Raw genomic sequence first — 27,888 nt, 5'->3', positions numbered from 1 at the left:
ATGCACAGCTTGTCCTCCCATGCTGAGGCAGCGTCCCACATAGAGCAACTAGAAGGATGTGCAACTATGACGTACAACTATGTACTGGGGCTTGGGGGTGGGGGAGGAGGAGGAGGATTGGCAATAGATGTTAGCTCAGGGCTGATCTTCCTCACACACACAAAAAAAATCAGGTATTTGTGTAAAGAATCAGAAACCAGATAAACTTTGAAATTTTAAACTTAACAAAAGTACTTTCTTTTCAGTGAATTTCTACTTTGTATTTTATTCAGTGAACCAATATTGTATACCTGCTGGGCACCAGGCATTGTTCTAGGCACTAGGAAAAGAGCAATAGACAAAACAGGTGCAAATTCCTGCCATCATGGAGCTTACATACTAGTGCAAGAGTCAGGAAACCTTTTCTATAAAGGACTAGATAGTCAATATTTTAGGCTTTTCACTTCAGATGGTCTCTGTCACACCTGCTCAACTCTGCCATTGTAGCATGAAAGCAGCCATAGACAGACAGTACGTGAGTGAATGGATGTGGCTGTGTTCCAATAAAACTTTATTTACAAAAACATATGGTGGGCGGGGTTGGTCCACATGCTGTAGTTTGCCTGCTTCTGTTCTAGTGGATGGAAACAATAAAAACTACAAGAAAAGTATCTAGTATTTTAGAAAATGATAAGTAGTATGGAAAAAATAAAGCAGTGGGAGGAAAATAGAATGTGCCAGGGTTGGGCTGTGATAGGCCTCAAGAAGAGGTGACATTTGAGTAAATATTGGGCCGGCCCTGTGGCTTAGTGGTTAAGTGCGTGCGCTCTGCTACTGGCGGCCCCAGTTCGGATCCCGGGCGCGCACCAACACACCGCTTCCCCAGCCATGCTGAGGCTGCGTCCCACATACAGCAACTAGAAGGATGTGCAACTATGACATACAACTATCTACTGGGGCTTTGGGGAGAAAAAGGAGGGGGATTGGCGATGGATGTTAGCTCAGAGCCAGTCTTCCTCAGCAAAAAAAAGAGGAGGATTAGCACGGATGTTAGCTCAGGGCTGATCTTCCTCACCAAAAAAAAAACCCAAAAAACAAAACAAAAAAAAAAACATTTGAGTAAATACTTCAAGGTGAAGGAGTAAGCCATACCAGACCCTAGCATGTGTGAAAAAGAAAAGATTTGTCTTAAGGGTACTTTGTGGAGAATAGCTCACAAAAGAAATACAGGAGATATTGGGAACCTCAGAGACGTGAACTGGGGAGTCAGCACCTCCAGGGCGTATTCTCTGTCTCTCTCTCTCTTTCTTTCTCTCTCTCTCTCTGTCTCTGTCTCTGTCTCTCCATCTCTGCCTCTCTATGTGTATATGTCTTTCTCTTTCACTGTCTCAGCTTAGGTTCATTCTCTCCTCTTGCACATGGATTTTTCTCCATTACACTGAACCATGACCATATGCCCTTCCGGAATTACATCTTTACAGTATTCTAACAAGAGAGGAAAAGCAGTCTTTCTTACCATTTCTAGGTAGAAAAATCTTAGGGAAAATTGAGCCATCTGGCTCAACTTAGTGTGTATATCCATTGACCAGTTTTTGTGACCTGGGGAATGGGGTGTTATAATTGACTCAGCCTGTGTCATGAACTCACTTTTTTCAGGAGAGTCAGTTCTGTTCCTAAAAGAAGAGAGTGAGAATGAATCATGATGGGCAGAAAAAGACAATAACCAGGGCCGGTGCCGTGGCCTAGTAGTTAAGTTCAGCACGCTCTGCTTTGGCAGCCTGGGTTCAGTTCCTGGGTGTGGACCTACACCACTCGTCAGCCATGCTGAGGCGGCGACCCACATATAAAATAGAGGAATATTGGCACAGATGTTAGCTCAGGTTAATCTTCCTCAAGCCAAAAAAAGAGGAAGATTGGCAACAGATGTTAGCTCAGGGCGAATTGTCCTCACCAAAAAAACCAAAAAATGGAAAACCATAGTTTCTAAAAAAAAAAAAACAACAATAGCTACCATAATTAATAAAACAAATCTCCAGATAAGAGATAAGGTAGTTACAAATACAGGATCTGAAGTCAGATTACCAGGGTGTAAATTCTAGCTCTTTCACTTATGAGCAGTATAATCCTTGGCAATTTACTTCTCTGATGTCTTAGTTTCCTTTTATATAATATGATGTTAGTAATACCCTCTTCATTAAGCATGTTGTATATTAATTTAGTTGACAGATATAAAAGATTAGAAAGTGCGTGACCCAGAGTATATTCTAAGTAAGTGACAACTGCCGTCATTCTTATTATTTATCCTCAGCATGTAAAAGGATAGCCAGCAAGATCTACCCTAAGAATGTAAGACTGTGTTAACATTCCATAATCAATCAGTACAATCCTCTATATTAATAGACTTAATTAAAAAGAAAACCATATGATCATCTTAGTAGGTACAGAAAAAGCATGTGATGAAATTCTGCACCGATTCATGATAAAGCAAAAAAGAGAAAACTTAGTTAACAAGGAATAGAGAGGAATTTCCTCAACCTGATAAAGGGCATCTATGAAAAACTTACAGCTAAAACCGTACTTAATGGTAAAAGACCGAATACATCTTCCCTAGGATCAGGAACACGGCAAGGATGTTCACGCTCACATTTATTCAACATTGTATAGGTGGTCCTAGCCACTGCAATGAGTCAAAAAAAAAGAAATTTTCAATATCCAGATTAGAAAAGAAGATGTAAAACTTTCTTTATTCACATAAAACGTAGTCATACGTTTAAAAAATCCTAATGAATCTACACAAAATCACTAGAGTTAATATATGAGTTTAGCACACTTGTAGGATACAAGGTCAGTGTATAACAACAATTGTATTTTATATTCTTGTGATGAACAATCAGAAATTAAAATTTAGAAACAGTGCTATTTACAGTAGCATAAAAAATATGAAATAACTTAGGAATAAGTGTAGCAAAATACACACAAGATCTGTATACTGAAAACTAAAACATTGCTGAAAGAAATTAAAGAAGACCTAAATAAATGGGGTGATCCCATGCTCATGAATTAGAGACTTAGTATTGTTAAGATTCTGAAATTGATCTATACATTCAACACAATCCTAAACAAAATCCCACCAGGCTTTTTGGTAGAAAATTCTAGAATTTGTATGGCTGTGCAAAGGACCTAGAATACCCAAAGCAGTTTTGACAAAGAAAGCTCAGGTTGGAGGACTCACACTACCTGATTTCAAGATTTATTGTAAATTATAGCTAGAGTAATCAAGACAATGTTGGATAGATTTCAGACCAATGGATTGGAATAGAGTCCAGAAATAAACCCATGCATATATGGTCAATGAAATTTTGACAAGGCTGGCAAGGTAATTCAAGGGGGAAAGGGTAGTCTTGTCAACAAATGGTTCTAGAACAATTAAATATTTACATGCAAAAAAACAAACCAATAAAATGAACCTCAACTCTTACTTCATGCTAGTGAAGCATACACTTAAATGTAAGAGTTAACACTGTAAAACTTATAGGAGAAAATCTTTGGGATCTTGGGTTAGGCAAAGATTTCTTAGGATGCAAAAAAGCACAAATCATTTTTAAAAATTTGATGAATTGGACTTCATCAAATTCTAAAATTTTGCTCTTCAAAAGTTACTGTTAAGAAAATGGAAAGACTCCCCTTTTCCCCCTCCTCCTGGTCTGGGAGAATTTATTTACAAAAATATATCTGATAAAGTACTTGTATCTAGAATATATAAAGAACTCTTAGAACTCAAGAAGAAGGAGAAGAAGAACCTGTTTTTTTAAATGGATAAAAGATTTGAATAGACACTTCACGAAAGAAACCATGAGCCCAAGAAAATTCATTAGGGGAATGCAAATTAAAACCACAGTGAGATCTATTTCACACCCACTAGAATGGCTAAAATTAGAAAGACTGAAATACCGAGTGCTAGCAAGAATGTAGAACAGACAGTTTGGCAGTTTCTTACAGAGTTAAACAAATAGCGTACAACCCAGCATTCCCACTCCTAGGTAGTTATTCCAGAGAAAGGAAAACGTGTTCACACAAAAACCTGTATGAGAATGTTTGTAGCAGCTTCATTTATAATAGCTCAAAACTGGAAACACCCGAAATGTCCGTCAACTAATAAAGAGATAAACAAATTGAGGTTCATTCATAGATGGAAAACTACTCAGCAATAAAAAGGAATGAATTGCTGATCACAAAATAATGTGGATGAATTTTAAAAACATTATCCTAAGTGATAGAAGCCAGACACGAAAGAGTACATAGGACATGATTCCATTTACATGAAATTCTAGAAAAGGCAAACCCACAGTGACAGAAAACAGATCAGTCAGTGGCGGCCTGGAGCAGGGTTGGGGGGGTCGGGGGCATATTGGAGGAGGGGATTGACTGCAAAGGCACAAGTTAGAGAACGCTTCCACAGAGGATATGGAATCAGCAGTGTGGAGTTGTGCCTTGACGGAGAGGCAGCATTTAGATGGGCAGAGAGGAGGAAGGAGGGGGGTTCTGCGTGGGGAAGGAATCAGTGTCTACAGAGGAGAGGACGGGAATCTTGGCATAAGGAGATTTGGTTTCTAGCCGTAGCTCTGGCCTTTAATAACTTTAATAATATTTTTATTTCTTTGCATATTAATAGCTCTTTGGGATTTATAAAGAACTTTTCTATTCACTAGACTATGTCACTTTGACCTCAGATGAACTACCAGTGCTCTGTACCTAAGTTTCTTTATCTGTAAGTCATCTGCTCCCTTTCTTGTGTGGAGTTGAGGTGCTCCTCATTTCTCTGGTGACCCCTCTTATGAGTGTATTAGAGGGAAGGACTGGGGCATGGAGAGAAGCTAACTGCAAGTTCTGAGGAGTGGCAAGATTCTTGTGGGAGATGTCTGAGATTTTCAAGGAGGGAACCTCCACGCCACCTCCCAGTACCTGACCTTCCGTCTGGATTGACCTCCCTTCACAGTATTACTCTAGCTGTCCACTCCCCAGCACTGCCTACTTCCCCACATCCTGCTTCTCTCGCAGCCACTGTGGTCCAGCTTCGGCCTCCTCCTCTCCACTGAGAATGGTTTTTGGTAATGCCACCACTGATTTCTTTCCTCGGGCCAAATCCAATGACTTTGTTTCTTTTTTTGAGTCCTCCTTTACCTTTAGACAGTGGTGAGTCCTCCCTCCTTGAAATTATTTTCTTGGCTTCCAGAATTTCTTTCTCTCTTCATTCTTCTCCTACTTCTGACAGTTTCTCTAGGTGGCCTTTACTGGCTACCTTTGCTCTGCGTACCCTTGTAGTCTTGGTGTTTCTCAGAATTCTGTCTTTGTACTTCTTTTCATTCCTTACACATTACCCTTGGGTGATCACCTGTACTTTTATGATTTCAACTGATGCTGATAACCCTAAAATTTCTCCCCTCTCTCCTGAGCACCAGATTAGTATTTCTGAATTGCCCATCTGGATATTTCTAACCGTCTCCATCTGGATATTCTCGAGCACCTCTGGGTTTCGTGACAGAATTGTTAAGAGCACCGAGTCTGGAGCCAGCTTGCCTGAATCTCACTCCTGACTCCACCACTTAGTACCTGTGGAGCTTGAGCAAATGACTTAACATCTCTCTGCCTCCACTGCATCATCTCTTAAAAAAAAAAAAAAGAATGGATAATAATAGCACCTACCTCATATGGTTATTTGATGAAGAGTGTCTGATACACAGTTAGCACCATATGAGTCTTAGCTGCTGCTGCTGCTGTTGTTATGTTCTTTAAGGCACAGCTCTTGGTCTTCCTGGGCCCTCTCCCTGCTCTTCAACTCTTCTTCACATATTCCTAACATGTCAATCACATTCTCAGCCAGCCACTAGGTTTCCCAAGTTAGAAACCGTAGAGTCATCCGTGATTCCCTTTTTTCACTCTTTATGTTGTCTCTTCTGCTTTCCAAATAGCTCATATTTGCTAGTTCAAGGCCGCCTCATCTCTTACTTTTAGCAATGTAAAAGTTACCTAAAGGATCTTTTTGTTTCTACTCTTGTTCTCTTGCCAACTCCTGTCCATCCTTCCCTGTAGGGGCAGAGGAATTTTTCTAAGACAAATATGCTTGTTATATACTTGTACCTCACTGCTCAGGTCAGTGGTTTTCACACTGCTTCTAGGAGCACTGGCGTTCTGTGGCAGGGACTCTCTGGCCACCATGAGATGAGAGAGCACAGGGGAGAGATTGAGCACGTAGATGAGCAAGGAGTAGTCATCCTTCCTGCCCATCCTCTGCCCCACACCTCCCACCTGAACACCAAACACAGCAGCTTTGCTCTTGTCTCTTTTTCTCATCATTGTAGTCCCGCTGTTGTAAAACACCACTGGCATTCAGGATGAAGTCCAAAGTCTAAGAGGCGCTTTATGGACTTTTCTCACTACTGCCCCAACCGTGTTGTGGGGCTCTGTGTACTTAACACTTTATGAACATGTGTGCTTTGCTGTTTCCTGCAGCAGCACTGCTCAGATTTCTCTGCCTTCCTTCATGCTCTTTTCTTTGCCCAATTACCTTTACCATTGCCTCATTTGCTTGCCTAACTCCTAATCGTTCCTTAAGTTTCAGCTCAGGCATCATCTCCAGAAATGGTTTCCTGTCCCTACCTTCAGGTGCAGTTGGGCAGCCGTCATCTTTGTCTCCATTGCACTCCATGCTCATCTCCATAACCACACTGATAGTAGAAACTTCTGTGCAGGTATATCCTCCCTGACCTGACTGTGCCCTCCAGGAGGGCAGGACAAAGACCATGTTGCTTTTGCTTGTCATTGTATCCGAGGCTGCTTGTGCATTGCCTGGCACATAGTAGTTTCTTGGTAAATATTTGACTTACTGTCTGTCTCAGTGACTTGACAAGATGGAATGCGAACCTCTTAGCAAGGTGTTGTTAATAGGCCCCTGCCTATCTTGCTGGCTTCATCTCTTGCCACCTCTTAGCCCCCATGGACTTTCACTGTTCTGGCCAGATAAGCTATTGGTACTTCCCTGAAGTCTCTCTGTGCCTTTCTATATACTGTTTCCCCTTTCTGAATGGCTCTCCCTCCTCCTTTACTTTTCCCAACTAGCAAACCCCCTAACCTTCAAGGCCACAGCCAAGATAGATTCCCTCTGTGGAATGTACCTGACCTTCAGCTGTGCTCCCGCAGCACTCTCTTCAGACCCAGGGCCTTCTCTGACATCAGTACTGTGTACATTTTTTTCCCTTATTCCATTAGACTTGAGCTCCTGGGGGACAAGGCACGATGTCTCTTTCATCATTTTGTAAGACTGGTGTCCCATTAGCTTCTCACTCCATGTAGAATAAAGTCCAGGGCTTTTGATGTACCGTGGTGGCCCTTCACAGTCTGTCTGCGAACTGTCTTCATTCTGCTCTCATCTCCTGCCAGCAACTGTGCTGCCTAAACTGCAGCCCCTTTCAGCAGATTGTCATTTTCTGAGCATATTCCAGGTTGGACTGACCACACATAGTCTCTTTACGTGCTTCTTTCTTTTGTGAAAGGCTGGCTATGAGCAGGTGCTCTGTTTTCTTCAGGATAGTGTATTCTTTTTATCCTGTTTTTAAAATGTATGTAATATTTCAGGCGTACACCAAAAAAATAGAGAGTAATATAGCACTCCCCAGTATAACCAAAAGAACATTAGAGAGAGAGAGTGCGAGTGCCAAACTCCTTATTTCTTCCTCCCTGATCCCTTCTTTCTCAGAGAATAATGGCTATCCTAAATGTGGGGTTTATTATTTCCATATAGATTTTATTATTTCATGTGTTTTATCAGTAAAAGATATACATATAATATTATTTATATAATATTTATATATGTTTATATATTATATATATAATACTGTTTTGCACTTTTAAAATGCTATATAAATAATATCACGTTGTTCACATTCTTCTACAAGGGTTCTTCTGTGTAGGACAACATTTTTTTTGAGATTTATCCATATTGTTACATATACCTTTAGATAACTTTAAATTGCTACATAGTATTTCATTGTCTGAATAGTCCACAATTTATTTACCCATTCTGTTCTTTTTTATTTTTATTTTTTGCTGAGGAAGATTCACCTTGAGCTAACATCTGTAATCAGTCTTCCTCCTCCTTTGCTTGAGGAAGATTAGCCCTGAGCTAACATCTGTGCCATTCTTCCTCTACTGGGTATGTGGGTCACCGCCACAGCGTGGCTGACAAGTGGAATAGGTCCATGTGGGATCCAGACCCGTGAACCTGGGCCGCCGAAGTGGAGCGCGCTGAACTCAACCGCTATGCCACAGGCTGGCCCCCTACCCGTTCAATTCTTGATCAATGTTTTGGTTATTTTCAGTTTTTCATTGTTAAACCAATTTGTAATGAACATTCTTGTAAAAGAAGAAAAATCTAGCCTTTTTCTAATTTTAAAAAAAGTATTCTGGCAACTATTTCCTGACTGGGTGAATATTAAGCACACTTGACAGTCAGTTTCACTTATTTTTAAAATCAGAATTATCCCTTTACGTGCAGACATCATTTGTCTTTATCACTTACTCTATCTAGCATTAAGCTAGGGCTAGTACTTTGAATGCAAAGCTTTAAGCAAAAGTTACTTGTCTCAGACGTTTGCAAATCGTGTGTCATATAAATTTAAATCATTTTGCCTTAAAAATGCTAAATGAAAGCCAAAATTAGAATGTTAAAAAAAAAAAAAAAACACCAAAATTTTGGAAGCTCTAGGTATAAAACCTGAGGAAAAAGCCTATTAAATTGTAAAGGAATAACAACTTGAAGTATGCATGAATTCTGTTTCTCATTCATGATAGAAGACTGGAAGTGACCTCAAATTGTCTGTTCTTGTGACCTCAAATCATCCGTTCTTATACCAGCTTTCTTAAAAACAGCTGGGAGCAGTAGCCACAGCGTCTTGAGGTGGACCATTTCAACATTTTGTGCCCTTGAATAGTCAAATTTTCCATTATGCCCAACTGAAAGAGCTTGTGTTTGAATTGAAGCTCACTTCCTTGTTTTGTCTTCTACTAACAAGGAAAGCGGATTGTTAGTGTTCTCGTTTAAAATAAATAAACTAGCCTTTCTTCTCCAAGGGAAACAATTTCAAATCCTTTTTGCTTTGATTCCTAGGACTTTAGTAACTTTCTTCAGTTGATGCTGAACGTTACTATAGATTACGTCTGTTGTCCTTCTCTGAAGGTACACTCTTAGGACACTGTCAGAGAGAGAATCCCAGGTTTGTTGAGCCCTTAAAGCAGCTCCTGAGTTCTGGTATTTGGTCAGCTCGGTGAAGTCGCTGTCTTGCTCCGCTTGCCCCTTCCCTCTCACTAAAACCAGGCAGCTCCCTTCTTCCAGGTATATTGCTTCCTTTCCCTGTTTGTCTGGGCATCCAGGTTATGCCTCTGAGTCTTGCCACGCCCTATGCTAGAAGTGACCACCAAAGTTCTTTCAGTCTCAAAAAAACTTCTGAAATTTCATCTATTCCAGAAAATATACTGCAACCAATTACAAGAATCTTACTAATTTCCCTCATTTTATGCATTTGCATATGAATGTGATTTATACACTATTACAGCATATTTTTACCTTTTTATTTTCATTGCCTGCAAAATAATTTGTTTATTTAAAACTAAATACTCATACTACAGTTCACTATTATGTTCAGTGAAATTTTACTTCAAGGAATTTATCCTATAGATAGTCTCACCTTCGGTATGCTAAAAGTTATGTACAAGGGTATTCATTGCAGTGCTGTTTATAATAAAAAAAAAAACTAGAAACATTGCAATGATTGATTAATAATGAACTAATTAAATAAATTGTTAGATCTATATACTTAGATAATCAAGTAACTGGCACTCAATAAATGTTGCATGAATCAAAGAATATATTGTTAAGTGGAAAAAGTGTGAGGTACAGAACAGCACGTATTTTGTGGAGTAAAAAAGATGGATGTATATGTACAGTATTCATTTATATACATCCTGTGCTGCATATAACATTTCTAGAATCATACACAATAAACTGCAAATGTTAGTGACCAATGGGTCATGGGAATGGGTGTGAGTAGGGTGTGAGTGAGATGTTTACTTTTAACCTTAAGAAGGAAAAACAAAGCAAAACTAAACCTCAACTGGAGAAGACCCAGAAAAATAAAATGATTGAAAAAAATGCACATACCCTTACAGACTGAATCTTATTTCCTACTTCTTGACATAGCACGTCCACTCCACTCTTCTCACTGTCCCCTAATTTGCATGTGTGCTTTGCCTTCTGTTGGGAAATGGCTTCTCTCTTGTCTTGCACAAATAAATCTTTTTTCCTCTGGAAGACTCTGTATAAGATCTAACCCCTTCATGAAATTTTGCTGGACTATTCCATTTCAAAGAAATCTCTCTTTTAGATTTATGCTTAGCACTTAATCAGTATCATATGATTTTACACTTACTCAGTAATTATTTCACTTTTCCTTCCTACTGGATCTGAGTATAGATTTAGAGAATATTCATTGCCTCTGTTACATTTGCTTTTTACAACATCTAGCATTACGAGTAAGTGTTTAAGGAATTTTCTTCCTTGATAATGTTATTTAAAACTTAATCTAGAAAGAATACTTAGTAGCCCTGTCTTCAGTGACTATCCCCTTTAAACCGTCTGAAATAATTACGGATTTTCCTAAATTGATATTCAAATCAACATGCTACTTAGAAGGGTATCACTAAGAAATGCTAGAGTAATGGTTTTGGCGTTTAAAAAATATGCCAGATTTACATGGAAAAGCACATGGAATCAGAATTGCCTTTAGTTTTAAGCTGCCATCTGACCCAAAGAGGAATTCTGTGTTTATTAGCTACAGTAGATTTAATATTAGGAGCATTTAATTATGTATATTTTGAAGCTCTGTTATTAAACATACACATTTAGGATTGTTATGTCTTCTTGGTGAATTGGCCCTTTCCTCGTTATAAAATCCTTCTCTTTATCTGTAATAATAATATTCTTGTCCTTAAGCCTAGTCTGTCTAATATCAATATAGCCATTCCAGCTTTCTTATGATGATTGTTTATATTATAATTAATTACATCTTTATAATATGTTACTATTTAACCTAAGTATAATATTTATATATAGTAATATAATATATCTTTATAATTAATTATAACCTTTTTTGTATCATTTTACTTTTAATTTATCTTTGTCTTTAAATTTACAAGTGTGACTCTGGTAAACAGCATGTGATTGGATCTTTCTTTTTTAGCCAGTCTGACAATCTCTACCATTTAACTGGGGTGTTTAGTCCATTTACATTTGATATAAATTAGTTTTATTCTTTGAGAATTGCTCGTTTAGGTCTGTTAGGGTTTATCTTAAAATAATCTTTAGTCTAGCCCTACTCCTAAAGCATGGCCTTTGTGACAATTTAACTGAATGCCCACGTTCAATGAATTTTCTCCACTCCGGCTGTTTGGAAGGCCAGCATCCTTCAGCCTGTTGTAACCTCCAAAATAGCTGTTCATTTTACAGCTCGTGAGTAGTTGTTCACTGCCACACCTTATGGGGTCTTTCTCTGCACAGTACAGCTTAGTATTTGGCCATTTAAGAAGACCCTTGGGCAGATCTCTGGACCTCCCTCTCGTATTTCTCTCTAGTCTAATAATCTGCCCTGCAAATTCCAGCTGCTACAACAGCCCCAAATTCATATCTCTGTCTTCTCAGCTCAGCACAATACTGCTATGTACTGTTTAGGTCCCCCCTTTCTGAACCGTAGTCTGGAATGTTCCTCTAGGCAGAAACTCATCATTATGGGACCCATATGGATCTCTCCTCTTTTAGGGATCATAATCCTGCACTTTAGTTGTTGTACAACACCTGAAAACAGTTGTTTCATATTTCAAATGAAATATTTCCAAAAAAGGAAACAGTTGTTTCATTTGTCCAGTTTTTAGTTATTTACAGGAGGAGAATTATTCAGTACCAGTTAATCCATCATGGCCAGAAGCAGAAATCTTATAATACATATATTTAAAGTCTTTTTTGTTTTTGAGAAATAAGAATATAAAGCTATCATATAGAATCATAGACTCTCTACTGTATTATGTTACTGAGAAATAATCTAATCCAGCACACTTATTTGAAAGATGAGAAACTTATGAGTTACTCGTAACGTCTGTCCATAGCCCAGGTTTTCTAAATCTCTGTCCACTGCTCTTCCCACAATAGTAATCTTCTGAAAATTTCTCCTGTGTTTGAAATGTAATTTTAAATGTCAAACTTTTTTTATTTTTTAGAACCCTTGTAATTCTCCTTGCTTAATTTTTTGTTATATCAATAGTATTATTCACCTTGCTGTTAACGCAGGCATGAAAAAAGAATCGTTACAAGTATATTTTAGAATAATTGATGATGATGATAATATTTAGAATAATTCTGGAACTATGTAATTTCATATAAGATCTAGAAAAGGAGTCACTTAGTGCTTTTAACATAATTGAGGTTTTTGCTTGTTTTTTTCAGTTTGTTTTCCTTGCTGTCTAAAAAACACAACAAAGTTCTGGAACAAGCCACACAGTCCTTGAGAGGTTCACTGAGTTCCAGTGATGTTCCTCTACCAGATTATGTAAGTAATTACCTTACTTGGTCAATAAAAGATTTTCCTTTGACTGTTAAATTTATAAATAAGACTATGCCTCTCCTCAAGATCTGTGATCTTGGTACCTGAGAAATATCTAATACACAAATAAAGGAGTAACGTCTCAAATCAAGGGAAAAATTTTTAAATGATTATTAACAAGTGGTTGAAGTCAGTCAACCCTAAACCAATGATTGTTAATAATTAGGACTGTTATTACCTTAGTCAGGAAACCCATTCAAACTAATTACATAAAAACAAAAAGAGGGATTTTATAGGAAGTGTGCAAGGTTTCTCTTATCTGAACTCCAGAGGAGGAAGTACACCTGGATTTCACAGAGAACTAGAACGTGAAATTGGAAAGCCATTGGATTCAAGAATATCCTCTTTCAAGGCCATTTTGTTTCTGTTCTCTGCTTCTTTGTGCTTCAGTTTTATCCTTCTGCTGCACTCTATCGGCCAGATTTCCCTATTTGGTGACTTGGAACTAAAATAGTGACTCCAGCCCTTCCCCTTGCTGCCTCCCAGCTCATAACGTGTCCTTGTGAGTGTCATGCCTTTAGCTAACTGAGTCTTGAAGTCCTACTTCTCGGTTCCTGAGAGAGAGAATCTGATTGGCTCCACTCAGGTCAGCGTGCAACTCTAGTCTTGTCCGCCATGGTCAGCAGAGAACAGCACTAACATGCTGCCTTTGTTCCATCCACTTTAAGGGTGAGGAGCTTACTACCGACCTCAGAGGAGGATGGTGGAATAGAATAGAAGCAGCATGGGGATGAGCATTATATAACAACAGGAAGGAGAATGCATTACGCGTTTCTTTAGGCAGTGCCACTATCTGTGACAATTCTTATATTTTGGAACATGGCTTAGATGAGGGTGCTAAAAATTATCTTTTGTAGAACACAGAAGTAGTTCATCAAGTTCTAACAAGGACCTCCCTAAATCCCCAGACAACAACTTAGCGGGTTGATATTTAGAAACTTTATGAGAGAATTTTTAAATTCTGAGTTTGAAGTGATACATACCAGACAGCCAGGGAGTTGTTTTGCTGGTTTCCTGTGGTTTGTTTCATTTCTAAATGGTTGTGCTGATATGAGACTGTGGGAACAGCACCCAGTCCGGATAGCAGTCGCTGATAAACAGAGATAGCTATGTGCAGCCACAACCTGACTGGTGCTATTTTTCTTCTCTTTTATTTATTTTGTGTGTGTGTGTGGGGGGGTGATGTTATGATCTGTCATCCCATTAAGGTATTAAGTTTGTAATTTCAAAGTACTTCTCTCTTACCAAAAAAACAACAGTATTTTCTAAGATTTTCCTACTGGTTTAATATTCTCAACTTTTGAAAAAATTAGCAAAAAGCTCACTTACTTCTATCCTTGCCATGACTTGTTATAAGAAAAATATTTCTTTATAACTGCTCCTTGGAAACCTCAGTTAGGGCCGGAGTGGCATTGGGGGTTGTGTTTATTAAGAATTTGAATCTGATTCATTCATAAATGTTTTGTTATTTTTATGTAATTATCATTTGATTTGTGTAGTATTCCTGTGTCATGTATTCCACAAAAATGTGTTGAATGTGTATAGTCCTGAGGTTGCCCCAGCAGCATTCTTCTTTAATCAGAGACCATAAAATTGTTATTTCTTTGAGAAAATGGGTCATATTTCATAGTACTTGCTAATCATGGAGGTGTTTATGCAATGAAAGGACAGGTTGAACTCAGACATATGAATTCTACTAATAAGCTTTACGTTTGTGTTTTTGTTTTTGCTGAGGAAGATTCACCCTGAGCTCACATCCCTTGCCAATCCTCCTCTTTTTTTCCGTTTATGTGAGCCGCCACCACAGCATGGCCGCTAACAGACGAGTGGTATAGGTCTGCACCCGGGAGCCAAACATGGACCACTGAAGTGGAGTGTGCTGAACTTAACCATTAGGCCACCAGGACTGGCCCTTGAACTTCACGGTTTTTAGAGTCGCTGACTATTTTCTTCTTGCATGAAATTTTCTCTAAGTAAAAAGTGAATTTATTAAAGCATTCACTTTCTAGAAATACTGGAAAAATTCCATTTGGAATCTGTCATTAACAATCTTAATTTTAATATTTGTGTGTTTGAGACTTCACAAATCACAGCATTTCCCAAATGAGTTTATGAACTTGAATTTTACCGTCTTTCCTCAGTTAATTGAAAAGGGTGGGTAACACTAATTCAGTAGTAGTGATGACTGTGAATCTCTCCACCTGCCATTGATCTGAAAGATGAGTAAAGAAAAGAGTAGCAACCTCAAAAGTAAGTGCTGCAGTGTGTTCTTCTTTTTAACAACTCAGTGTTTTATTGGTCATTCCCATTGCTCAAAACACTATGTATAAGTGATTGGCACATTTGAAACCATGTTATCATTGTCATTCTCTTGTACATTGGTCATTAACAGGGAAAATAAAATATGTTCCTCCCTTTTTCTTCCCCAGAAATTTTACTTGTTAAGTGTCTTTGCCAAAAACCACACAAAATTCTGTGTCTTGGACTACTGCTTCAGACCAATTGTTTGTAAAAGATGGAAAAGGAAAAGGAAAGGGTCTTAATGTAGCAGCACATTCCCCGATGTACGCTTTCTATACCAGGATTGAATGAACTATATTAGCAAAGAGTTTAAATACGTGCTTAAAAATAAGGATATGTTTTTCTTCTCAATGTAGTACATAGAGTACTTTCAGTCTATCTAGAGGTTTCTGAGTTTATTAAAAAAATGTTTAGTCTCATTATACTGTATAATTCGCAAGTCAGTTAAGTAACAACATAGAAAGCAAATAGCAAGTTACAAAAACATTAGTATTAGTACTTTAGTACAACCGTGTTTGTCTGAACATCTCAGGGGAAACCTGAAGCCTTCAGCCAAGTCTATATAATGAGGAAATGCCCCAACTGCTTAAGGGGAAATAAAACAAAAGTTGTACTCAAGTCCTCTGTGGGGAGAGAGAATGCCCACTACAGAGAGTGAAGGCTGGTTCTACAGCTTCTGCAGGGGCAGTAAAGATGTTTAGGAATGCCAATGAGGTTCAGTTGACTTGGCTGAGCTTTGGTGTCTTGATATCAGGGTTTCATAAAATTTAATTCAGTGATTAAAGAGAGAGGAGAGAATTGTTAAAGAATCTTTCAATAATTTTTTAATAAGAATGAACCTCTCGGGCCGACCCCATGGCTTAGCGGTTAAGTGCGCGCACTCTGCTACTGGTGGCCTGGGTTCAGATCCCTGGTGCGCACCGACGCGCCACTTCTCTGGCCATGCTGAGGCCGCGGCCCACATACAGCAACTAGAAGGATGTGCAACTATGAAGTACAACTATCTACTGGGGCTTTGGGGGGGGGGAAATGGAGGAGGATTGGCAATAGATGTTAGCTCAGAGCCGGTCTTCCTCAGCAAAAAGAGGAGGATTAGCATGGATGTTAGCTCAGGGCTGATCTTCCTCACAAAAACAAACAAAAAAAAAGAATAAACCTCTCAAACAACTTTGGTCTTCATATACAAGAGAACCTGAATATAGAAAATGAAACAAAAATGATAAATGAGTTATAGTTGCTTTTTAAACTATAACCATGTTTTTTAATTATGAATATTGTCACAATGTCATATAAGCTTTGTTTCTCTAATTTCTAACAATCATCTTAGCAACTATTTGAGATAAGAAGAATCTAACTTTTATTCTAGGTGGAACCATAAGGAATCAAATTATATTGCCCTTTGATCATCAAAGAACTTTTTAAACTTTCTGTAGGACCGACTCTCCCATCTCATTCCAAACAGTAAATGCAAAGGCACAAGCCAAAAAGACCCTGGCCAAAAAGAGTAAGGAGTGAGAATCAGAAAAATCAGCAGAAGTACAAATAGTCGATAAGAGTTTATCATTGACTTGCTAAGCAGGTATAATGCTACTAATCTATATATATAAACACACACACATTCCAGTGGTTTTCAGAGTCTCATTTTTACTTTCATTCTCTCTTGACTGTACAGTGGAGTTGTCCAAAGGCTACATGATAAGTGGTAATTTCATTGCTCTGACAGCTAACAGAATGTGTACCTGTATAGTCTCCTGGTTTCAAGTTTTCTTAGTTTTAATTTCTAATATGGTAGGTACCAATACATAAAATTCACATAAAAATAGCTTTTTTAGAGCATCAGTGATTTTTGAAGGGATCTTGAGATCAAAATATTTGAGAACCAGTGGTATGTATGATCTATCATATACATACTCAGAAAGAACAATTAAATATATACTGTCTTATATTCTGTAATTGTTTCATTTGTGTTATTCTCTCTTCCAGTAAGATTGAATGCACTTTGAAGGCATGATTCTCTTGTATCTTTGGCTGAAAAAAATAGACTAAATATTAACCAATTAATTGATGAGTATGAAGCCCCAACTCAGTACATCTGTGTGCGGTGTCAAAAACCGAAAAAGAGTCTTAGACCTAAATCATATCTGTGTGACATATAATTTGAAGTGTTTGATCATTTTCTTAGTCAAAAAAGATTAGTTTCTAACAGGTAGTGGACATGGGTAATTTCAAGCTAACTTGTTCAATTTTCTCATTAATTTTTGCATGATCTTTGACAGAATTCTTTCATATTTAACAGGTGGTTTTAGCATTTTCTCTTTTAGTTCAATGCAAATAGAACAGATTGTTCAACCTCTACTTGATCTTATAGTTTGCTATCTTAAATTGTAACTTCCCAAAGAGCAAAAGCCATGTATTTGAGATTTATTTTGATCAGGTCTTGATTGCTTATCATTATCATTCTACATGGAAACCTAAAATATTGCTAACTCTAGAATATGTCATTTGACTCACCTTTTAAATTGACAGTTCTTATTAATAATCTTTTAGCTCTTGTTTATAAGTTTTGTATCTGCTTTTAATTTCTTCACCAATATATTATGAGGTATTCTCAGCTGATTCCGTACGACAAGAAAATTTAAATTGAGGGATTTTTCACTTTTTTCCCCCCACCTATTTTAGGTCATTCCATTTTTAAGATTCCTTGTTAGTGATTCCTTTAACTCAGATCTCAAATTCATTTGACTCAAATAGTTGATGGATAGGTAATATTGAAAAATATCTTCAGCGGTTTGTTTTGTAAAATGTTTGTGCCTTTACTGACCTAATGTTAAAATGCCACTCTTCACACACACATACACATTAATAAATACAAAAATACACATACATACTACTCTTTATATTTCATAGTATTCTTGATGAGACCGTCACAAATTTTTTGGTAGGATTTAAAGGCTGGGATAGAGAGTATAACATTTATATCACACGGGAACAGTTATCTTGGATGGGCTGCCATATCCAAGAAGTTTGAAACTATGAAATTTGTCACTATTAAAATAGTTTTGGGGCCGGCCCGGTGCCTTAGTAGTTAAGTGTGTGAGTTCTACTACTGGTGGCCCGGGTTCACATCCCGGACGCGCACCAACGCACTGCTTGTCTGGCCATGCTGAGGCAGCATCCCACATACAGCGACTAGAAGGATGTGCAACTATGACATAAAACTATCTACTGGGGCCTTGGGGAGAAAAAGGGACAAAAACGGAGGAGGATTGGCAATACATGTTAGCTCAGGACTGGTCTTCCTCAGCAAAAAGAGGAGGGTTGGGCAAGGATGTTAGCTCAGGGCTGATCTTCCTCACGAAAAAAAATAAAATAGTTTCTTTCAGGTATTGTCACTTTTGAAGGAGTTACTTTTGGGTGTTTATTCCAATGATGATGACATTAATCAGAATATTGCTAAAACTTATGTTTTGGAATTACTTTAGCACGACATGAGAAGTAAAAATGAAGAAGGCATAGCAACTATACACAGGGAATCTAAGAGGCTAGTTAAAACAAATGCACAACTAAAATACAATTCAATGTGACAAATTTTATAAGAGAGTTGTAACCAAACTTGTGGAATGTTGTAAGAGGGAGAGACAACTTTTGGGAAGTAGGGAAGGAATTGTGGCAGTTTTCATAAAAGGAGTTGAAATCTGAGCTGGACGGTATTTTTAAAAGGAGAGGTTAAAGCAGGAAAACATCCCAGGGGCTGCCCTTCTAGAACAAGGGCATACAAGTGAACACAATGCCTCACACCATTGGGGTCCTCGTGTCCAGCACAGCGTCTGGCACATAACAGGTGCTCGGAATTATTTGTTACCCCTTTCTCACACCATACACAAAAATTAACTTAAAATGGACCATAGATCTAATTGTAAGAGCTAAAACTATAAAATTCTTATAAGAAAATATAGGAATAAATCTTTGTGACTTTTGGTTAGGCAAAGACTTCTTAGATGATACCAAAAACACAAGCAACAAAAGAAAAATAGATAGATTGGACTTCATCAAAATGTAAAACTTTTGTGTTCAAAGGACTCCATCAAGAAAGTGAAAAGACAACCCACAGAATGGGAGAAAATATTTGCAAATATTATATCTGATAAGGGACTAGTATTCAGAATATGTGAATTACTCTTACAACTCAATCATAAAAAGACAGATACAGGGCCGGCCCGGTGGCGCAAGCGGTTAAGTGCGCATGCTCCGCTGCGGCGGCCCAGGGTTCGCTGGTTCGGATCCTGGGCGCGCACCAACGCACTGCTTGGTAAGCCATGCTGTGGCGGCGTCCCATATAAAGTGGAGGAAGATGGGCACCGATGTTAGCCCAGGGCTGTCTTCCTCAGCAAAAAAAAAAAAAAAAAAAAAAGGAGGATTGGTGGATGTTAGCTCAGGGCTGATCTCCTCACAAAAAAAAAAAAAAGACAGATACAATCACGTGTTGCTTGACGACAGGGACACGTTATGTGTTAGGGGATTTTGTCATCGTGGGAACATCATAGAGTGTACTTACACAAACCTAGATGGCATAGCCTACTATACACTAGGCTATGTGCTATACACTAGGCTATGTGGTACTAATCTTATGGAACTGCCATTGAATATGTGGTCTGTCATCGACTGAAATGTCATTATGCAGCACATGACTGTAGTCCAATTAAAAAATGAGTGAATATTTTGTAACCTAGTTCTGTAGCTTATATAGCTGTCTGGCCTTGGGCAGGTCATTTTGCCTCTCTGGGCCTAAATTGCCTCATCTGTAAAATGGGGGTAACAGTAGAACCTACCACCCAGGGTTGTTGTGAGGATTAAATAAATGAGTCCAAGTGGGATCCTTACCACACAGCAAGCCCTTAATAAGTGTTAGCTACTAAAGTTATGCTGTTCAGCTCATGTGTGGGAGAGAGGTTCTGGGACAATAGATGTTGGTTCAGAGGATGGGGTTGTGTTTGCATCCTCTAGTGACAGGGAGAGCTTCCTGCAGGAGAGTTGTGGGACAGTATCAGATGGAGAGGTAGAGATAACAAGAGCCACCGTTAACTAACCACAGATAAGCAGCTAATCAGGAAGCGTTTCTAATCTGTCTGGGAACATGTGAGTAGTTATTTGGCATCAAAGGGTGAATCTCAACCCCAAAGATGGGCCCTTGCTTCCTAGCCTGCTCCATGACCTTAGAATTATTAGGGCTCAGTGTTTCCCAGAGCCCCTAAGGTGAACCAAACCAGAGTGACCGCCAAGAGCAAAGGAATGGGTCATGTTGGCATTCTCTATCGATCAGCCGCCTTTCCTGAATGCCAGGCATGTGCCAGGCGCCCCACTAGGCCTTGGGTGAGGCAGTAACTAGCTGGATGCTCACCAAACCCATTTCCTCTCCCTGCTTACACAGCTAAGCAACATTTTCTAACACCCTTGCGTCTTGATGGAGAGCATCTGACTAGCTCTAGCCAGTGGAATGCAGGAGGAAATGATGTCAGCACTGTGCCATCTTCCACACTTCACTTCTCTCATCATCTGCTAGCTAGATGCGGGAAATCCAGTGTGAGATTCCCACAGGATGGCAGTGCCTGGACCCCTGAATCATCTTACAGAAGACCAACTTGTACCCTCTTGGACTGTAATGCAAGAGAGCAATAAACTTTTATTACATTAAAAAAAATGGGCAAAGGGTCTGAATAGATGTTTCTCTGAAAAAAACATACAAGTGACCAATAAGCACATCAAAAGATGCTCAATATCATTATCCATGGCGAAATGCAAATCAAAACAATGAAGTTCACACCCACTAGGATGACTGTAGTCAAAAAGGCAGATAATCACAGGTGTTGGTGAGGATGTGGAGAAATTGGAATCCTCGCATAGCTGCTGGTGAGAATGTAAAATTGTGTAGCTGCTTTGGAAAACAATTTGCAGTTTCTCAAAAGACTAAACATAGAATAACCATATGACCCAGCATTGGGTAATAAATACTGCCGAAGAATTAAAAACATATATCCACACAAAAATGTGAATGTTCATAGCACCGTAATTCACAATAGCCAGAAAATGGCAACAACTCAAAGTCCGTCAACTGGTGGATGGATAAATAAAATGTGGTATATCCATACAGTGGAATGTTGTTTGACAATAAAAGGAATGAAGTACTGATATGTGCTTCAACATAGATGAACCTTGAAAACATTACACTAAGTGAAAGAAGCCAGTAACGAAAGGCCACATTTCATTTATATAAAATGTCCAGCGTAGGCACATCTTACAGAGATAGATAGTAGATGCATTGGGCTGGGGGTGGGAAGCAGGATGGGGAGTGACTGCTAATGAGTACAAGGTTTCTTTTGGGCATGATGAAACTGTTTTAAAGTTAGCTTGTGGTGATGGTTTCACAACTCTGAATATGCTAAAAAAGAATTGTACACTTTAAATCGGTGAAGTACATGGTTGTGAATTTTTATCTTGATAAAGCCATTTTAAAAAAGTAGTGCTGGGGCCGGCCCGGTGGTGCAAGCAGTTACGTGTGCGCGCTGCGGCGGCCCGGGGTTCGCTGGTTCAAATCCCAGGCTGGCACCGACGCACAGCTTGTTAAGCCATGCTGTGGCGGTGTCCCACATAAAGTAGAGGAAGATGGGCATGGATGTTAGCCCAGGGCCAGTCTTCCTCAGCAAAAAAGAGGAGGATTGGCATTGGATGTTAGCTCAGGGCTGGTCCTCCTCACAAAAAAAAAAATAATAAAAATAAAAAAAGTAGCGCTTGGAACACTAGAAAAAGAACTATTTATTGTATGAAATAGCAGATAGATAGCAGCTTGGCTGGCATTAAGGCACGAGGGTGAATGTAGGAAAATAAATTTTATACTTTGAAAAAGTTAATATTTTCAAAAAGGGAAAATATGTTTCTTGAGCAGTGATTTGACTAGAAACTGCTAAAGTCAATTAGAAATGCAACTACAAAAAGGTGTGTGTATTTTTCAGCCTGGCTTAACAGCAAAAAATGGAAACAAGCAAAACATCCCTCAATAGGGATGAGATAAAGTATAAATTCATCCAGTGCAACATTCTGCAGCCATTTTTTTAAAAAGTGAATTCAAGGCATATTCGTTTATATGAAATATAACACTTAAATCAGTAAAAAGAAAAAAAACCCCAGACTTTATAGGTTATTCATACATACATGTATGTTTGAAAATATGCATTTAATTTTTCTGGAAAAGTGCATAAGAAACTAGTAAATAGTAGTTACCTTTGAGGAGCCACTGAAGGACCTCAGGGAAGAGAAAGTAGAACTTACGCTTTTTACCTTATACTTTTCTTTATGGGTATAGATCTTGAAATTTTTGTAAGTATACGCATAACTTCCCTTCCTTTCCTCCTTTCTTCTTTCCCTTCCTCCTTCCTTCCTTTCTTTATTAAGATAATTTTAGACTAACAGAGGAGTTGCAAGGAATTTCCATATATCCCTTCACCCAGCTTTCACTTTTGTTAATATCTTACATAACCATAGAATATTTATCAAAGCTAAGAAATTAACCTTAGTAAATACTGGTAAGTAAAATACAAATCTCTCTTGACTTTTACCAGTTTTGGCACTAATGCCCTTATTCTTTCCTAGAATCCACCCTAGGATCCCACGTTGCATTTTGTTGTTACGTCTCCTTAGTCTTTCCTGGTTTTTTGTGACTTTAACACTTTTGAAGAGTACTGGTTAGTTATTTTGTAGAATGCGCCTCAGTTTGGGTTTGTCTGGCATTTTCTCGTGATTATGTTGATGTTATGCACTATTGGGAAGGATACTACAGAGATGATATGCCCCTCTCAGTGCATCCTACCAGGGAGTATATGATGTTGGTATGTCTTCCTGGTGATGTTTACCTGTTTACCTTGATCACTTCACTAGGGTGATGTCTGCCAAGACTCTGCACTGTAAACTTGCTAATTTTTCCTTTGTAATTATGTATTTTGGGGAAATACTTGGAGACAATGCCAATCTTTTGTTTTTGCTTAAACATTTTCCCACAAACGTTAGCATCCATTGACGGATCTTGCCTGCAGCATATTATGCTGGTTTATTAGTGATTTTCTATTTGTCTCATTCCTTTTACATTTATTAATAGAATACTTCTGCGAGGAACAGTTGTCAGCTCTCCCCAGTGTATTTATTTATGCAGTTATTTGTTTATATCAGTATAGACTTATGGATAATAATTCTATTCTTTGTCTTATAATCCAGGACCGTTGTTTTGTTGCTCAGGTTGTTCTACCTTGGGCCATTGGGACTCTTGCAGGCTGCGTCCTCTGCTCTTTAAATGTGCTCCTTTTTTTTTTTTTTTTTTGAGACCCTCAAAATGCTCCAGCTCATCTTGTGTTTCCCCTGCGCCAGCCCTCGAACGACCAGTTCTCCAAGGAGGATCATGAGATTTGAATCAAGATCTTTATAGTTCCTTTCATAATGTAGAAACTAGCGTAAAGAAAATCAGAGCCAAATCTGGTGAATAAAGTGGGTGAACATCCCTAGGAACAACTGCTTTGAACTTAAATAGATCCCAGCCCCCACATTGATTAGGTCCCAGGAAGTTTCTTCTTTAATTGATTTTAAAATTCAAATAAATAAATCCTCTAGCAAGGGACCAAGTCCCCGCCAACACCACCCCTTTTTTTCCTAGTTAAAAACCAGGCCTGACTTGAACCTAATCAGACCGATTTTCTTGGTTGTATTATAACCTGGCTTTGGATGCACTTCTGAACTGGGAGTTCCAAAAATGTTTTGCGAATGTTTCTAAGGACAGTATTTAGTTGGAGGGCTCCTCTCTTGTTTAAAAAGAAAAAGTTCTTCATTCTTGAAAAGCACACCTCAATTAAAGGAAAGAATGTTGCCCTTTTTTTGTTCCTGGAGAGGAATTTTGTTCCTTTCCTTCTTACAAAGTATGGTGGAATATTTTTTTAAGGATTTTTAAAAAATTATCACTAAAAATACTTAAATAACTTGTATGTTCCTTCCTCTGGCTTATAAAAGGAAATAGGATGTGTTTGCATTGAGATCTGGCAATGATTGATTAACTTTCTAAGTGAAGTTTAAAGAATACAGAAAAAATAACCCATGCATATTAAATTCAGTAGCAATGTGTGATAGATTCGTAAAGAACAGTGATCACGGTTTCTTTTTTTCCCCCTTCCTATTGTAGTGAAAAAAATTCTTACCTCTGCTGTGCAGAGCTAATATAAAGATACCTTTCCCTGAGAGTCTTCAAATTTTCTTTTATTTATTTAACAAATCCTTATTTTAATTTTCTGTTTGCTCCAATTTTGATTGTTTTTCCCTCTCTTTCCCCCTTTCTGCCTGAGTTTGCAGTTCCTAATAGGAAGAAAAGAAGTCTACTATTTGGAATTTTCTTTGATATATCCTTGATTTACATGGCAAATAGAAAGCAGCTGTCTATTTAAGCATCTAATTCTTGAAACCATAGTCCCTTCAAGCATCATCTGGAAATAATGTAGCTTGTAAAACAAAGCTAAGAAGAAAAGGCAATGTTTGTTTTATGTGGGGTGAATGATTTCTGTTGGGGTCCTTTAATCGGCTATTATGAGGCTTATTAAAAAGCAGTATTACAAAAGAGGTTTAAATGAAAAGAATTTTTTTGAGCTGGTATCTTATTATTACAGTTGATTATAGTCAAAGCTGCAAATGTTTTATAAATGGCACTTTATTTTTGTTTCTTCACATAAGACCCCCAAAAACCAGTAATCTTACTCATTGTATGAATGGAAATTCAATTCTTCCCTTAGTTGATTTAATTTCTGAAAACAAATTATATTTGAAAATTTAGCAGTTTTTCTGGAAATTTTCTGGATTTCTGAAAAATTCTTAAGAATCCTTACAAGAGTTGGGCCGGCCCCGTGGCTTGGCGGTTAAGTGCGCGCGCTCCGCTGCTGGCGGCCCCGGTTCGGATCCCGGGCGAGCACCGACGCGCCGCTTCTCCGGCCGTGCTGAGGCCACGTCCCACATACAGCAACTAGAATGGATGTGCAACTACGACATACAACTGTCTACCGGGGCTTTGGGGGAAAAATAAATAAATAAAATTAAAAAAAAAAAAAGAATCCTTACAAGAGTATTTGGGGATCACCTTAGAAATGCAGAAAATGAACATGAAAGCATTTAGAGTTTACCTAGACTTAAGGTATTATTAGAAGAGTCAATTAACATCACATAAAGTTAAGCCTAAATTGTTTATTAATTTATTCATAGATTATTTGAGTTTCTGAGATGTGAATTTGGAGGTCTTAGTCATAAAAAGTGGCATATTTTGGGAAGTAGAAAGGCAAGTTAAATTGTGCTTTGACAGTTGTTAGAGATTATTCCATGATTGCAGTTTATTGGTTTTTTTGATTTATTAATACAATAAAGCAGTTGTTTTGGGATAGTTGACATATACTAAATGTTCAGTCCTTAAATGCACTTGGTACCACAGAAATGAAATTACTTAGCATATTTGTTTAGTAATCAGTAGGACAGGCGTGGGTAATTATTTTCATGCATTTGAGTCACCTGTAATCTCTTACCTGGTATCTTGTATGATCTCAAATTTGTATTTTGAGGTTGCGAGGAGAGTATTGTGTTGCTCTGAAACATATCTTTTCCCCTTCAGTATACGATGCTAGTTGATCAATATAGTGATTGAGTTAATGACTCATCCTTTTTAGGGTCATGTTCTAAGCCTAAACAGTACTGAGCCTTTAATAATCAGATGTTGTCTTTCTTATGAAGTTGTTTCATGCTGGTTAGTGAATTCAAATTAGAATAACAGTAACCTTTGTTTCATTATTAGTAGTACTTTAAACTTGTATGTGAAATAACTCATTAACCAATTCCAAGTCCTAAATTCCCCATACCCATTGTGAATGCTCCATATAGTTACTAATATTCTCCAGGTTAACAGTTAATAATACCAATTACAAAAGAGGAATGCATCCATGAACACACTCCGTAAGGTACTTGAAATTGCTTATTCTTTCATCCAACAAGTAGTGAGCAACTACTAACTGTTTCAGGCACTTTTCTCTGCCTTGTGAAGACTTCAGTGAAGATGAAGATCTCTGCCCTCATGAAGCCTACATTCTAATGAAGAGAGATGTGTAATGACTGCGTGCATGGGGGAATGAATGAACAAATGAATGAAATGTTGGAAGACAATAAGTCCCATGGGAAAATAAAGCAGGATAAGGGGATTGGGAGTACCGGCAGTGGGAAGACAGCAATGTAAATGGGTGGTAGTCGAGTGTGTGCCTCCTTGAGAAGGTAGCATTTGAGCAGAGACCTGGAGGAGAAGCAACAAGTCATGTAGGTATCTAGAGGAAGTGTGTTCTAGTAAGATGGAAGAGGGAGTGCAGAGGGCTTGAGGCAGGAGCCCCGGTGAGCCCAGCAAGGTATTGTAGCTAGGAAGGAGATTATCTGGATCATATTTATAATCTCTTGAACAAATGCTTATTGAGGAGTGATCCAGAAAAGTTTTAGATTGAGCAACAGCCTGAGAATAAGGCCTGTGTTCTATTTTTTTATCTTTAATTTACTATGAGATTAGGGATCTTAATTTTGCCTTTCTGACTCTTGATTTCCTTGCCTTTAAAATGTATCTTAAAGTAGATTTTTTTTCGTGTGATTTCCTTAACTTAAGCATTCTCTGGTTCCATTGTTTCCATGAGGAAACACTGGATATATAGAAAGGGATTTGTGTAGGATTGCTGCAGTGACAATTACAGGTGACTCCACTAATACTGTATTCTGTGTGAACGATGTTCCTGAAACACATCCTAGAGCCAAGTGTGAATGGTGTGCCCTGGAGTTATACAACAATAGTGGGCCTGAGTGTGTGAGGAGGCTCAATAGGAAATACAAAGTGAGGATACAGATCCTTTCTTTAAGGATTTGAGACAGACATTTGTAGATATCAGAGTGATGTACATATTTATAGATAAGATAAATATCAGCTTATGGTTTATAGAATGCTGTAAATAAAAGGCTCCTCTGAGAACGCACCGTAAAAGTTTTGAGTGGTTTTCATCTGAGTCTCTCAGAGTGGAAGGGCCATTAGTTAAGAGTCAGTATATATAGTGCTTGGAAGTATACACTTTGTGAGGAGAATTCCTGGAAGATGGACCCAGCTTTATAGTTTAATTTCCTGAAATTTCCCCATGAAAACAACAAATAGAATGCGTCAACAAACAGTTACCACATCTACAACAAAACTAGATGACACAGTGGCCACATGAAGCCCAGAATACAAGAGGGTGGGCACAACCTCCCAAGAGCTACAAGATCCTGTAGTATCTGTGAGAGGACCTGAAGGAAGCAGTGAGACACCCGAGGGACCTGAGAACAGGGGAACCCCACGGCAGCCAAGGGGCCTCACTGGGAAGTACGCGGGCCTGAAACTGGCAGGGGTTTTGCACACTCCAGTTCACAGTTGAATGTAAGGAGTCTGCAGTGCCATCTGAAGGGCTTCTAGCCTCTTGGCCCTATGAACTCTTAAAACTAAACAGCTGAAGTTCTCTCCTAGGACCAAGCCCCACACTGAGGTGAAGCTACTAGAAACAGCCCACAGAGTAGGTCAGGGACAATAAGCAAAGAAAAAAGAAAGTTCAGATGAATGTAGGGTTGGAGAAGAGAGCCAGAAGATCCCAGAAAGTGCATGGCCGTATTTATGAACAAAAGAAATGGTAGCCCTAGAGCCCTGAAGCTAGAAAGTGCGACCCTGGCCCTCCTCTCCCTCCTAAAAAATTTCGGGAAAACTTACTTCATTAAAAATGAGCAAAAGAGGGGCCGGCCCGGTGGCGCAAGCGGTTAAGTGCGCATGCTCCGCTGCGGTGGCCCAAGG

General features: G+C 38.5%; 1 protein-coding gene across 2 annotated transcripts in view; it reads left to right on the top strand.

Moving 5' to 3' along the window:
* DYM (dymeclin) overlaps positions 1–27,888 on the top strand; it is a 375,345-nt gene that overhangs the window by 238,445 nt on the left and 109,012 nt on the right. For both annotated transcript variants that reach the window (XM_058557075.1, XM_058557076.1), the window contains one exon: positions 12,527–12,629. In XM_058557075.1, coding sequence (XP_058413058.1) covers positions 12,527–12,629 — 103 coding nt within the window. The remainder of the gene's footprint in view (positions 1–12,526; positions 12,630–27,888) is intronic.

Source organism: Diceros bicornis, chromosome 16 (genome assembly GCF_020826845.1).
Source record: "Diceros bicornis minor isolate mBicDic1 chromosome 16, mDicBic1.mat.cur, whole genome shotgun sequence".
NCBI classification, from domain to species: domain Eukaryota; kingdom Metazoa; phylum Chordata; class Mammalia; order Perissodactyla; family Rhinocerotidae; genus Diceros; species Diceros bicornis.
Note: the sequence above shows the minus strand (reverse complement) of the source record. Positions and strands in the feature narration are given on the sequence as shown.